The following is a 15,042-nucleotide window of genomic DNA, read 5'->3' as shown; positions in this document are numbered from 1 at the left end:
ATTCTCCTGTACAGTTCTGGGGCTGGAATGGCTCCAGCTGGGCCCCATTGGACTCCTTCCCCTCCCCTGCTTGAGCTGTCCTTGTTTTTCTCCTCCCAACACTCCTGTGAAGTAGCAAAGTGCTGTTATCCCCATTTTGCAGATAGGGAAATGAGGCTACACAGTCAGTGGACAGCCTCTTGTTCCCTAGATTTGTAGATTTTAAGCCCTGGCAGGACCATTATGATTTACTCTCACCTCCTGCACAACAGGCCATAGAATTTCACTTGGCCATTTCTACACATAAGAGGTTTTCTGGTTATATCAGCAAACCCTCCTAGTGTAGGCATAGTTTATACCAGCAGAAAGATCATTTTGCTGGTATAGCCTGGACTAGTTTCCCAAACAAAACAGGCTGTACTGGCAAAAGGACTGTTTTTGCCAGTATAACTGTGTCTGTACTAGAGTGTTCCCTGGCACGGCTATGTCAGTGAAAAAAATCACCTCTCTAATTGACATAGCTGGCAAAACTTTTAAGGCTAGACCAGGCCTAGGTCACTCTTGCATCAATCCCATAAATTCTGGTTGAACCAGAGAATGTCATTTAGAAAAACATTCAGTCTTGATTTAAAGACTCCAAGTGATGTAGAAGCCCCAATGGAAGTTGTTTCGATTGTAAGTTCTCCTCACTGTAACAGACTTATTTCTACTCTGAATTTGTCTAGCTTCAGTTTCCAGCCATCGGATATCGCTGTACCTTTGTCTGCTAGACTAAAGAACCCTTCACTATTAGAAATCTTCTCCCCAGAGAGATACTTACAGACTGTGATCTAGTGTCCCCTCTTAACATTGTCTGAGGCCAGGTCTATACTAGAAACTTTTACCAGCATAGTAATGTTGGTTAGGCGTATGATTTTTGATTGATTGATTGATTGATTTGCGGATTTTCCATGCTGTCAAATAGCCTTTGGATAGACACAGTTATAGTGGCGTAACATCCAAATAAGCTATACTGGCCAAAGCACTTTTTGCTGGTATAAGCTGTGTCTACACTAGGAGGTTTTGCTGGTATAGCTCTGATGGTAAACCTTCTAGTGCAGACCTACCCTTAGATACACTTCTTGAATCCCACATGTTTGAATCTTTCTCCCACCTCGTCCTGATAAATGGGCAATCTGACCCGAAAGAAATTCTGCTAGCTTCTCTGCCCATGTTTTCTCTCCTCGTATGGAAGAGTTTTTCCCATGTTGGGGATGATTTAGCTGAAGTTTATTAACTCCCGCAACCCTGTTGCACCAGCACTAATTGGCAGCATCCTTCTGATTGTATTCTGGAAGGATGGCAATGGAGGAGGGTGCCCAGACCTGTTTATGTTTTACACCCTCTTTATTCCACAACTCAAAAGTGGGCCCACTGATTTTTGTCTAATGCTGTAAATAAATTTGCTCTTGGGCTGGTACAAGCTTCAGCTGGGAGTAAATGTTTACAGCTGACCTATAAAATGTAACCACTGGAGTTTGTAATGAACAGACCTTTAAATAAACATGCACAAGAGACTCTATAAGAAAACTGCATTCACTTGGTATTATTGTAAAAGCTCTAAAATGTACTTTGCACAAAGTGCTCTGTAGTCACCATTGCATTGGATGCCCTGGGTAATTTGATTTCTCACTGCAGACTGGTGCAGCCTGTCTCAGATGCCATGGCCACGCAGCAGTGTGATGGGTGTGGCCTTGGGCAAGTCCCTCGCCCTCTGTGCCTCATTTTCTCCATATGCATAATGAGGATAATAATAATAATTGCCTTCTTACTTCGCAGGGAGGTTCTGAGGTTTCATTAGTGAATATTTAAGTGTTTTATGTCTAAAGGACTGTGTGTATCCTATATATTGTTACTGTTATTTGTTAGCGTGCACAATTATTTATAATAATTCCACTTTCCTCTGCATCTTCACCACTTGCTCTTGTTTATCTAGAATTCTGTATACCAAATAAGTATTTGGGATCAACCTGGAAATCAACCTTTGTATTTCCTTTTAATTTAAAATAAAATGTAAAAATAAATCATGGAGCTATAAATTCAGAATTTAAAAGGAAGTGAAATCAGCTAATCAGTTGCTTGCTGCTTCCTGGTGGTGCATTCATGAATCACTCCATAAAACCCAGTTTTTAAGGTTTAGCATTGTATCATTTAGCACAGGGTTGGGGAACCTTTTTTCTGTCACGGGCCACCTACCCACATAAAAAATTAGTCGCAGATCGTACACACGCCATGAGGGGCACGGAGGCTTGGGGCTTGCCTGTGATATTTTTTCAATGCAGAGATGATCATTAGGTGGTCACATGTTCCCATTTCCAAAGTATTCGTGTTAGTTCAGGCTTCCACTTGGTTTTAGCCTTTAACAACTTTCATATTCTCTTTGAACAAAGGATACAATGTTATTTTTGTTCTGTTCTCACAGGCCTCTGTGGTATCCACAATGGAATTGCTGCCCAAATTGTCTCTCACAATAAATGGTGCTATTTTGCCAATTTGTTTCTAACTTCATGAGCAAATTTCCCCTGTTCATAAATTCTCTTTCCAATAGTGCAGCTCTCGTTCTTCCCCTGGTCTGGACATGCCTTTGTAAAACACTCCTTGGAATGGCTCAGAGCTGGTGATGTTCCAAGGTTTGATGGGGAAGAATGATACATGTGAAAATATTATGTATTCTAGCAAACAGCCCACTAGTGATAAGTCTTATTCTACCGCTGCTAATCTCTTATAGGAACTCCCTCTTAGAGCCGGTCCAGACTGGGCAGTTTTGGACTGGTGTTGCTAGACCGATGTTGCTGCAGTGGTACAGAACTCTCATGTATATGTGACTTGCACTAGTGTAGTTTACCGTAGTTTGACCACACTGGTTGAAGGCCCTTTTTTTAACCAAGTGCAGCATATCTGCCCTATGGGCTTGGAGTGACTCCTTTCCACAAGCTCTTAGGCAGCACTCCTTGAGTGTTTCACGCTCTCTGCCCCACATATCAGGTGTGGATGCCATCCTGCACCTGCTTCACACGCACAACTCTAAACTAGTCCTTGTAAGAGTGTCACTTGGAGGAAATCTAGCCTGTACATCCAGAGGTGCAAGGATCCCCCTGGCAAAGGACCCAGTATAGCTTCAAGACGCAAAAGAGGAATTTAAGAAGGGATTTAAGAAGTACTTGCAGTATGTATTCATGTCTAGGTTCTCAGGCTGTGTCCATCACTGAGGCATCTGAGTGCCTCCTGGATGGCACAGAGTTCAGCTCCCTGCACAGTATAGGATGGGGAAGCTCCCTGCACAGTATGGGATGGGGCAGGGTTTGAGGATCTACCCTGCCTCCAACAGAAAAGAAGAGTATGTAGGTTTCATGGAAGACTACTTCACCCTCAGTGGAGCAACTCTGTAGCTATTCCACTGCTTAGGCTGGGAACTGCGTTGTTGGCTGAAGCCCACGGAGCAGTTTCATGACCAGGGCATTATTGCATCAATGCATTATTTCATAGCTGGGTTATCTGAGTTCCTAGAAGCTAGTTGCATGAAAAGTGAAGCACTTACAGCTCACTTGATGATTTGTCAGTATCGTAACGGGCCCCGGCTTATTACCATAAAACAAGTGAGTAATATTAAAATTGCATTTTGTTCTTTCTTTGGCATACAGGCACTGTCTGTGGGTTGGTCAAATCTCAAGCTGCCTTGGGTAGATCTGGACTGGCTGATTGATATCTCATGTCAGATAACTGAGCTCGATCTGTCTGCCAACTGCCTGGCCTCTCTCCCTTCCGTGATTCCGTGGGGACTGATAAACCTCAGGAAGCTGAACCTATCTGACAACCAGCTGACCGAACTGCCCAGTGTCCAGTCATCCGATGAAATTATATGCACAAGGTGTGTATGCTGTATTCTTAAATCAAAGGATAGCAAGCGCGAAGAGCTGCTTCAGATCAATCAGTTGTGTATGTGTGACAGACTGAAACCTGACGAGAACAAATGAATCTATACCCCTTGAGTAGATGAAGAGCTTCTTGGTTTTATCTTTTCAGTACAAAGACTCAGTTCTGCTCCATACTTTTTAATACAGTTATTTCCAAGTTAATTATTGGGATGGTCATGTTTTAAAGTGCAGCTTTTGTCATGGCTTTTGAAAACATGTCATACTTCTGCCCAAGAGGAGCTAAAAATATGCTAAAATAGATGTGTTTATACAACACTACTCAATGCTCATGCCTTTATTTATGCTTTGTTGGATTTTTCCCACACTTGCAGGTTACTTGAGGTGGATGTGTCCATCAACAGGCTCTGCATTCTCCCTTCTGGATTCCTACATCTCACAAAACTTCAGAAACTCATCGCCACCAAAAATTATCTGGAAAAGTTATTTGATGAGGAAAGTGGTATGTTAGCTCCAGTGTTCAGCGTTACCCTTACACTTTCCACTCCCAGGCCTGGTCTTGCAAGAGGCACTCAAGCTTCCTTTGACCCCTAACTCACGAAAGCCAATGGTGGTTGGGAGGGTGCTTAGCACAGCTATGGGGTCTTCATCCAAAGCACGTTGAAGTCAGTAGTCTTTCTGTTGACATCACTAGGCTTTGGCTCCCACCGACGAAGTACTGAGAACCATGCAAGCTTAGACCCTGAGTGACAGCCCTTCACTAAGTTTGTGGTGTTTTGTATTTTCTAGCAACTAATTGGATTGGATTAAGGAAACTGCAAGAACTTGATGTCTCTGACAACAGATTGGTGGAGCTCCCCACACTGTTCCTTTACTGCTTCAAATCCCTAACCATCCTCAATGTTTCCAGAAACAACCTGAAGGTGTTTCCAGACCCCTGGGCTTGCCCCTTGGTAGGTCAAACTGCTCTGCTTTGAGCAAAAGACCGAGGAAAGCTTTCCACTCACAGGACAGTGCAAAGAAATGAAATATGATACATTAAGACTCTATCCAGCTTCTTAGGCTGAAAAGCTGGTCTCCCAGTGCAGTGGTGATACCAGGGTGATTTTATCTTTTGGATTTTCAGGGTGGGTTTTTGGAGATCCACTGCGGTTCACTCTGTTTATGTAGATATTCCCAGTAGGGCCAATGGTACCAATGCCATGGATAAAGCAAACAGCTTGGACCTGCTTATATGAGCTGGGGGATGTACTGGGTCATATTACAAAACTCACAGCCTTCCTTAAGATTAACTTTAATCAAGCCAGTGGATAAATTATGAGATATCAATACCTGAATGTCATTCTGTATTTCCGGAGGACATAAATATCAGTGTTTGATGGATAGTGGTAAAAAATGAGTGCAACAATGTATTTTGTTGCTTAAATGGATATTTATGGGTAAGAGTAAGTGACAGTCTTCAAAGTAACAATTAAAATGCATATACTTAAAAATGGATTTGCCTATTGATTAAGTGTATGCTTTTGGAGTTTATTGGGGGTTGCTTGGAATTAGACGTACAAGAATGGGATCTTAGACCAACATGTGTGCAATTCCTTGTGGTGCAGTAGTTACACTTAAAAAAAAAAAAGAACTCTAGGAAGGCTGCATGAATCAAACGTATTAATGTATTAAACGTGACAATTGATCAGCATGTTTCTTTAAAGATGTATATGTCTTAGAATTTGTTATTGTCTCAGTATTTTTTTTCATACTTCCAGAAATGTTGTAAAGCATCTAGAAATTCATTGGAGTCCCTCCCGGACACACTGACTGTTTTCTGGAAGAATCACCTCAGAGAAGTGGATTTTTCTGAGAACTCACTAAATGTAGTTCCACAAGGACTTTTCCAACTTGAAGTAAGTGTAAAAGCCTCCTAGAGCTTTTCCAGCAGAACGTATTCAGGACAGGAACACAAACTGCAGCGTGTATGCGATTATGAACAAGGGATTAGAGGGTCTTTGTGTGTTCAGTAGGATAATGTCCCTTTGCTCCCTATGCAGAGCTGTTGTCCGGGGCTTCCAGGCAATATTAAATAGCTGCCCCATTTCCTCCAGTGGTGCGCTTTAGTCATGTCCCAAATGATCCTCGTGTATTGTTTGTAACATGCTTTAGGTTTCTTTTGGGAGCTGTTTTGGTACCTGCAACTCTGTGTCTTTAGGATTGCATTTTTTTAAACCAACCTTCATTTGGTAGTTGCAAGTCAGAGTTAGACATCCAATGTACTTAATTGCACCCACAGATAATTATGAGTACAAGCAGGAAATATTATTGTTTATTGGGTCCACATTAGTGCTGTGTGAAATACTTGCTTTGAAACCTGGTAGCATATGAAACAGACCTGGGTTAAGGTGAGTTACAAACTCGAAGGGCAGACCACATTCATTGAAAGGTTCATTGTGTTTGACAAACCTTTCATGCAAATATAGGGCCTCTTTCCACTTATAGGACAGATTCATGGTTTTGCTCCAAACATGTTCAGAATTTGTGGTTTCGACATGAAACAAGGCAAAACTCAGCTGTTTCATCTGAGTTTCCATTTCAGATTGTGAAGCGCAGGGGGCATAGTCTTGTGTTGATTGAAATCAGGGAAAACACTTGTGAAAGTGCCAAGATTTTCACAGCTCTACCCAGCATGGAAAATTGAGTGGTGATAGCATATGTCCATGTCTGTCTAAGTCAATGTACTTGGACATCAAGGGAGCAGTTGTAGTAGGAAAAGCATCTGATAGGAAGGTGTAAGATAAACCGCATTCAGCAGAAGCCATCCTGGTCAGCCCTGATTTCACTTGAAATCCCCATAAAGTGAGTGGGAGAACAATGTCGCTAAGAATAATTCTGCACCTCCCTCCCCAATCCCACTCAGCTAGCCCGTTCCCAATGGAATGCCCACAGGGGAAAGGAGGAGCACGCTAGAGAGATGCCTCTGGCTTTCTCCCGCTAATAGGAACAGAGAAGATCATTTTCTTCCTGAGTTGCCTTTTCATAACATGTATTTTTAATGGTTTCTGCTCATCATTTCCTCTATCCTGGCACGTCTCCCGAAGGGTGAAATCCATGTGCTATTGGCTTTAACATCACTTTTACTTTACTTTACTTTAACATCTAAGGATGACCAGACAGCAAATGTGAAAAATCAGGACGGGGGGTGAGGGGTAATAGGTGCCTATATAAGAAAACCTCCCAAAAATCGGGACATCTGGTCACCCTAACATCACTTTTTTTTCCTCTGAAGATAGTAAAAATACAAATGGGAGGAATTCAGTCGACATCGCAAATGCTGGACACTAGATGGTGCTCTGGGGTCACATTTCATCCTACACTGTAGTTTTTGTGTATGGAAGGCTGGATTTGTGCATGATGTGATAGTTCCCAGGGCAGAATGTCTAAGTGTAGGGTTACCAGATAGCAACTGTGAAAAAACGGGACAGGGGGTGGAGAAGGTAATAGGTGCCAATATAAGAAAAAGTCCCAAAAATGGGACTGTCCCTTTAAAAACAGGACAGATGGTCGCCCTATCTAAGTGGAGTTGGATAAATTCTCCAATGGGCTGTGTGATTTAGAAGCTGGCATACTTTGGCAGGCACTTGGGCATCCTAGGTAGCTCCAGCTCACATCTCTGTTTCTTTAGTCCTAATCAAATAACATTAAAAAGTGCCAACTCACCCAAGGTACTCAGAGCTAGACTGTGATGTGATTACATGCCTGCATAATGGAATCAGAGGAAATAAGAACAGTAAACCTTCATCTTGGTTGTGGGTGCATTGGAGCAAATGGTACTACTCACCCACTTGTACCCTCTCTAGGTTTATGAAGGTGGTGAGGGGTGGAAAATGGGCAGAACTTTGGTGCCACCCCGCATGCAGGCACATGCTCACTGGCCAGCAGTAAATTACTATCCCAAGCCCCTGGAGCAAGGAAGAAGTGTGTCTCAGAGAAGCATCTCTGGCATATTACGGATGCTAGAATGTGGTAGTTCACCATTTGCTCAGTGCTGGGCATAAAGTCAGGATCTAGTCCATGGTAAAGTATATAATTTAGATATGTCATTGTTCAGATATGGCATGAGAAGAGGAAGCTAAACTGGCTCATGTTCTATGATTCCTTGTGCAGCACAGACGTTCCTACACAAGGTGACATCTAGAGTCCTTGTCAGCTTTGCTGTAGAGGCCATTACCCTTTTTCAAAGAAGCTGGTACTTTTCCAAGTCATGGCTCACTCTCTAGTCGATCACTCTTGGAGAAAGATCAGGAACTTTTCTCTGAGGGACATATGCAAAACAGTCCTGTCATGTTTTCCAGATCCCTTACAAGTTGACCCATGCAGCTACTGTCATAATTAAGTGACAGTAGCTTTTTGCACTCTGTTTTAAACTATATGACAGTTTTTGTGAGTTGTGGCAGAAAAGAGAAGGAAGTTACCTACTATAGTCCATTTCTCACTCCTGACTGTGCTCCATCCCTCTGAAACTTTGCCATTGGACAGTCACAATTTTGGAAACCTGCGGTGATACCTGCAGGCAACTTGGCACAAAGTGTTGGGTGGAGACAGATTCTTCTTGTCAAACCGAAGTTGATTCCAAATGTGCAAAGATTTTGACAAAATGTGGGGGGAGGGGGAAGGCTATATGGTTGATTTGTTTATACTTCTCTGGAGGTCTCTGGTGTCGTTCAATTCCAGCATTTAAATTGACTCAGCATGTTCCTTCACCGGCTTCCTTCCAGTGACCTCCAATATTTCACAGTTATCTACATTTGTTACTTTTCTAGCATTATGTTAAAGCTTTGACGTGTCCTTGTCTTGTCACTGTGCATGTTACATGTTAAATACCGACCTACTCACCTGATGATAGGCTGCTACGCCGGTCCCACTCAGATTTCTTATTCTTCTATTTGACCACATCACAGAGGAACAGTCTCACTTTATGAGACAGTGTTACTGTGGCTTGATTAAGTACTTGCCACACCATGCAGCACAACCTGTTAAGTGGTCTGCACCATTTACACTAAACCTTAATGGCATATGGAACATAAACGGTGTCTAAAATACCTAGGGCCAAATTCTCTGCTAGCATAACTCCATTAACCTTGGATATATTACACTAAGTTCGGTGGAGTTACACCAGAAAGAATTTGGCATTTCTAGGTTAAAATTCTGCTTATCTCAGATCACATCAGGAGATGTATTGACTAGGACTTGATTAAATTTTCAGTCAAAAACTGTTTTTCTATGGAAAATTGGGTCTTTGACAAAATGAATATTTTCATGGAAAACATTGACTTGCTGAAAAACCAAAAACATTTCAGTTTCAGGCCAAAACATTTTTAATGAAAAGTTGAAATTTCTCATGGGGGAACCCCTCATCCCCAATTTTCCATCTAATGCTGACATATTTCAAGTAATGTCGTCTTGTCCAGCTTTTAAAAGCACTTTAAAGTGCCTTTGGGTATTGTCCTGTTGCCTTACTATTTTGAGAACATCTCTTCAATGAAAATCTACTCTTGTTTTATTAAAGGGAATGGTTTTAGCTTCAAATTTATTTGTAAAGCATGGCGGGAGAATGGGGAGGTTTACAAAATCTGGCATAAATCAATTTTTTTGTAAATTTCTATTAAATTTGTAGGAGGGAGGTTGTATTTAAACTCTGTGGTATTTGGAATTTTACCATATCTCCATAGTGCTACTTAATGCATGAGAACAAGCAAATGAAACTGATCTATCTAGCTTCAGTCTACAATCTGAGTACAAGTAAAGAGTAAACCAATAGTATAAATGGTGAAAAGAAATGTAAATCTACTTTTAATAATCTAAACCACATGTAACAAAAATATATGCCAATTATACTGTATAGGTGGCACACGTTTTGCATTTTGGATTTATACAAGAGAATATATAGTCTAAAAAATGAATTAGTAGGAGGGCCCACTCATATCTTAATCTACTCACATATGCCACACCTATGACAGACATATGGCATAGTGTCCATATGAAATATATCTATATGGGACTGTTTCATTAACACCAAAGCTGACGTTTGGAATTTATAGTTGAATCTTTCAGCAAATAGGTCAGTAATTGTGTAGGGCTAAAAGCTGCATTGCTTTGTACAAGGAGATGTAGTAAATGTGTGTATTGGGGAGAGTTAAGGAGGGGAATGTTTATATACTAGGAAGCTAGTATCTTTGTTAAATACGAAATGCTTTCTTAGTTTTCCTGTTATTTAAGCAGCTGTACTTACCAGACCTCTTTCTGCTTGTTTAATAGATTGCTTCTTGTAAGTGCTGCCTATTCCTCTTTCAGGTGCTGGTGTCACTGAAGCTTTTGGGAAATCAGTTAGTTTCGTTGCCTTCTCAAGATAAGTGGACTTGCAAGCAACTTAAATCACTGGATCTTTCTAAGAACCAGCTTGGGAAGTAAGTGTTCCTTTTAGTTTGTGTCAGAGCTAAAATTCAAACTAAAGATTAAAAATTAATAACAAAACCAATCCCTTACATGTGGTAGAAAGTGCCGATGCTTTTACAGACTCACTGGATTAATTCCATCTATATCGCATATAGTTATCCATACAGCATGGACCACATCTTCTTTTACATCTCCAAAGCATCTTGTATACTTGTGACATTGAAGAAATATTACTCATAGTTTCTTTGGATATAGCACATGACATTATTTCATGAGTGAATAATTATTACTGGTAATAAAACGTAGAACATGCATCACTCTGAGTGGTTTACCAATGCAAATACTTATTTGTGGGGAGCATATCTTAACCATAGGCATTTTGTCTGGGTTTAAACTTTTGTATTTCTGTTGGGAGTATGTGTTTTGAAAAATGTTAATAATCTTTGCTCGTTTGTTTTTTAAATTAAAATGTAACAGGCCATTAGCCCATGGCCAGACTAATGACTTTGGCTATTTAGAAAAGAAAACAAAACTTAGGAGTGATATTTTTTCATTTAGAAAACGTTATAAGGATGTTTGATGTGCAGACTTGCAGGTCTCCAGCAGTGAATGTAAGCACATCAAGCTTCCATATACGTCATTTGGGTGCATGCCCAGCAGATTTGCTAGATTCATTATGATTTGCCCTGCCAATAGTCTGCATGGTTAATATCAATAAACAAGGATGTATAAATGCTTTAGAAATGTCTCAATCCATCTCCACAATAGCATTCATGGGTCATCATGTCAGAGGAGTGCTAGCTGTAATAGGAGAAGGCTATTCTACAGAGTCTCTTATGCAGCTTGTTCAATTTGCTCTTTGACAATCTCCTAAACCTTGATACCAGTAAAGAGAAAACAAAGTCAAGTTTGCATTTCCCAAATGGAATCAACATAATGCCCCAGAGCTAGGCTAATATGTTGAATGACAGAGATGAGTCAACCAAAATCCTTGGGTCCAGGCAGTTCTGAGTTTTGGTGGCGTTCAGAACTGCTGCTGAACTGTGTGGCTCAGACCCCTCTTCCACATGCATGGGAATGGGAACCAGCAAAGGCTGTGCTCTGACATTATGAAAGCCTTGCAGAGGCCAAATCCTACAAGGTGTCCCTCAGTGTGGCTTTGTCTTTCTCAAGCATCGCTCTGTGCATTTTGTTTCATCTGCAGGAGTGAGGAGGGGTTTAAAACAAGGCGGATTTCCTTTTTTACCACAAGAAGCAGAGTGCGTGCAGGCACGGAGGCAGGTATGGTATGTGGTGATCTCCTCTCCTGGGAAGGAAATGGTGAATTGCGCCAAGTGAATTCCAAGGGTACAGGGAGTCTGGCAGATGAGTGGTCAGTGTCAGCACAGCTGCAGCTTTTAGTGCAGTGACATGTAAATATGATGGGAAATACTTTTAATGTATAAATTACTGTAGAACTGGTCTGTCCCCTCTGCCCAAATGGCTAATGGGTGAAACCTGCTTCTCTCACTGAACTGTCAGTCCCTCTCTTTGCCCAAATTACTGAAGTGCTTGAGAAGCTAGTCACTCTAGCTAGTGTGCCCTTTGGTTCATTGAGATGGGGAAATGAACCAATAATTAGATGATCCCAAGGGCAATACAACTATGTGGCTGAACTTGTAAAATAGGTTTTGCCTTGTGCCTCTTTGATGATTGCCAAACAGGCCGGCTCCAGGCCCCAGCGCGCCTAGCGCATGCTTGGGGTGGCATGCCGCAGGGGGTGCTCTGCCGGTTGCCGGGAGGGTGGCAGGTGGCTCTGGTGGACCTCCCGCAGGCATCCCTACGGAGAGTCCACTGGTTCCGCGGCTCCGGTGGAGCATCCGCAGGCACGCCTGCGGGAGGTCCACCGGAGCCGCGGGACCAGCGGACCCTCCGCAGGAATGCCTGCGGGAGGTCCACCGGAGCCACGGGACCGGTGAGCGGCAGAGTGCCCCCCGTGGCATGCTGCCATGCTTGGGGCGGCGAAATGGCTAGAGCTGGCCCTGTTGCCAAAGATCTGGTGGGAGATTTTCTGGATTACCATCTGTGAAATCCCATAAAGATCAAAAGACCATTTGAAGATATCCACACTTATCCCTAATCTCTGTGGGATTAATTTGCTTTTCTTTTTATTTGTTTGTTTTTATTTTAGACCACTCAAATCTTTTATGTGCTGCATTCTCCCTTGGAATACCTTCCTGACAGTGCATTTTACAGTTTCCCTGGGGAATTGAATAGAACGGAATAAAATTTAGGTTTTGTGGTGACAGTTAACATTGCCCTAGACATCCTGATGAGCTTAGTCCACTAGCCATATAGTCTCACCTCTCTGCACTATGAATGAATCCCTCTGTTTTTCCCCTTCCTTCATGAGTCATGGACAGAGCAGAAGCATTACCCTCAACACACCCATGACACTTGCAAATCTGCATTAAGACAAAGACTATACTAATAATCTCACGCTTCAAGGCTTTAGCTGGTAGGCTACAGGGGTCAGGAAGGAATTTTTCCGCTGGGGTACCGTTGGCCAGATATATTCTGAGAGTAGTTTTGCCTTCCTCTGAAGCATCAGGGATTGGACACAGCTGGAGACAGGACACCTAACAGATGGCTCTGATGTCACAGAGAGAATCCTCTTCCTAGATGCCTGGCTGCTGGGTCTTGCTCACATGCTCAGGGTCAAACTGATCTCTAGATTTGGGGTCAGGAGGGAATTTCCCCCCAGGTCAGATTTTCAGGGATCTTGAGGGTTTTTTGCTTTCCTCTGAAGCATGGAGCATGGATCACCTGCTGAGATCATCCAAGCACACCTCACCTAATCAATACCAAGCCATTGCAGTGGTCTCAGGCATTGGAAGACATAATCCCAGCTATACATATAAAATGATGGGGTCTAAATTAGCTGTTACCACTCAAGAAAGAGATCTTGGAGTCATTGTGGATAGTTCTCTGAAAACATCCACTCAATGTGCAGCCGCAGTCAAAAAAGTGAACAGAATGTTGAGAATCATTAAGAAAGGGATAGATAATAAGACAGAAAATATCATATTGCCTCTGTATAAATCCATGGTTCCCCCCCATCTTGAATACTGTGTGCAGATGTGGTCACCCTATCTCAAAAAATATATATTGGAATTGTAAAGGGTTCAGAAAAGGGCAACAAAAATGATTATGGGTATGGAGTGACTTCTGTATAAAAAGTGATTAATAAGGTTGAGACTTTTCAGCTTGGGAAAGAGACGACTAAGGGGGGATATGATTGAGGTCTATAAAATCATAACTGGTGTGGAGAAAGTAAATAAGGAAGTGCTATTTGTTTCTTCTCATAACACAAGTACTAGGGGTCACCAAATGAAATGAATAGGCAGCAGGTTTAAAACAAACAAAAGGAGGTATTTCTTCACACAATGCACAGTCAACCTGTGGAATTCCTTGCCAGAGGATGTTGTGAAGGGCAAGACTATAACAGGGTTCTAAAAAGAATTGGATAAGTTTAATGGAGAGTAGGTACATCAATGGCTATTAGCTAAGATGGGCAGGGACGCTGTCCCTAGCCTCTGTTTGCCAGAAGCTGGGAATGAGCCATAGGGGATGAATCACTTGATGATTACCTGTTCTGTTCATTCATGGGGCACCTGGCATTAGCCACTGTTGGAAGACAGGATACTGGGCTAGAGGGACCTTCGGTCTGACCCAGTATGGCCGTTCTTATGATATCCCTTGTTCTCTGCCTATGGCACACAAGAGTCACAAGGACTGAAATGCTTTGTTCTAATCCAAGTTATTGGGCTCAATATAGCTTAACTAGGTGAAATGTAATGGCTTGTGATACACAGGAGGTCAGACTGGAGGACCTAATTGTTCTTTCTGGCCTTAAATTCTATGGAATCATGAAACTTGCAAAATTTCCTCTCGGTGGAGGTAGGAGCTGCTGTCCAGCAAGTAATGTGTGTTCATATGAAGAAAAGAAATCTTTGTTGTGCATAAGATTTTCTTTAACTAGTTACAAATGAAAAGAAAAATAGCAGGATTTACTTAGAAAGATAAATGCTGTGACATCAATCCCAAGTGTAGAACATGTGGGAATATGACCCTGAACCGTTGTTCTAAAGAATTTGTCAGCATCAGGGACACTCTGTAAAGCTATTACAACAGCTGGAGGTCAGGGTGTGAACGGAGGACTAACCCAGGGATGCTTTGAGCCAAAGATCTGTCCTGGCCTTACTAACAACCCCAACCCCCACAAATCCTCCTGCTATTCAAGTTAATGCCCATCTACTGCGTCTGCTCTTGGGGAGTAATGTGAAAAGAAGAGGTGAGAAGGAGAGACAAAAGGAGAGATGGAGGCACTTGTGTCAGGTCATGGAGCAAGGGGATAAGAGAGGTGCATTTTGTAAGTCTGGGCTAGGTGATGTCGATCCAGCAATCAGCTGCAAGTGGGGAAGGGCCTCAGCAAAAAAGATTGGTGTGCATTACTTTGAAATAAGAAATATGAATGTTATAGCAAGACAATGCCAGATTCAGAGGGCCAGATCTTCAGCCCTGCCATAGCTCCTATGTGCAGCTCTGGCTGTGGAAAGCCCTGTTTCATCAGCTCCCCAGGGATTCCTTGTGCAATGAGAATCCCCAAGCAATGCAAAGCCAGCAATGCAGAGAAAGCCCAATCTTCATAACAGTCCCTTCCCCCAGGAAA

At 42.3% G+C, this 15,042-nt stretch overlaps 1 protein-coding gene across 5 annotated transcripts in view; it reads left to right on the top strand.

Annotated features, from left to right (window-relative positions):
- The window catches only part of LRRK1 (leucine rich repeat kinase 1), a 111,450-nt gene that overhangs the window by 44,978 nt on the left and 51,430 nt on the right, over positions 1 to 15,042 (top strand). For all 5 annotated transcript variants that reach the window (XM_030577923.1, XM_030577919.1, XM_030577922.1 and 2 more), the window contains 6 exons: positions 3,660 to 3,886; positions 4,265 to 4,392; positions 4,680 to 4,843; positions 5,651 to 5,788; positions 10,230 to 10,342; positions 11,536 to 11,612. In XM_030577923.1, the coding sequence (XP_030433783.1) occupies positions 3,660 to 3,886; positions 4,265 to 4,392; positions 4,680 to 4,843; positions 5,651 to 5,788; positions 10,230 to 10,342; positions 11,536 to 11,612 (847 nt within the window). The remainder of the gene's footprint in view (positions 1 to 3,659; positions 3,887 to 4,264; positions 4,393 to 4,679; positions 4,844 to 5,650; positions 5,789 to 10,229; positions 10,343 to 11,535; positions 11,613 to 15,042) is intronic.

Source organism: Gopherus evgoodei, chromosome 10 (assembly GCF_007399415.2).
Source record: "Gopherus evgoodei ecotype Sinaloan lineage chromosome 10, rGopEvg1_v1.p, whole genome shotgun sequence".
NCBI lineage: Eukaryota > Metazoa > Chordata > Testudines > Testudinidae > Gopherus > Gopherus evgoodei.
The sequence above is the reverse complement of the archived record's forward strand: the minus strand, read 5'-3'. Positions and strand labels throughout refer to the sequence as shown.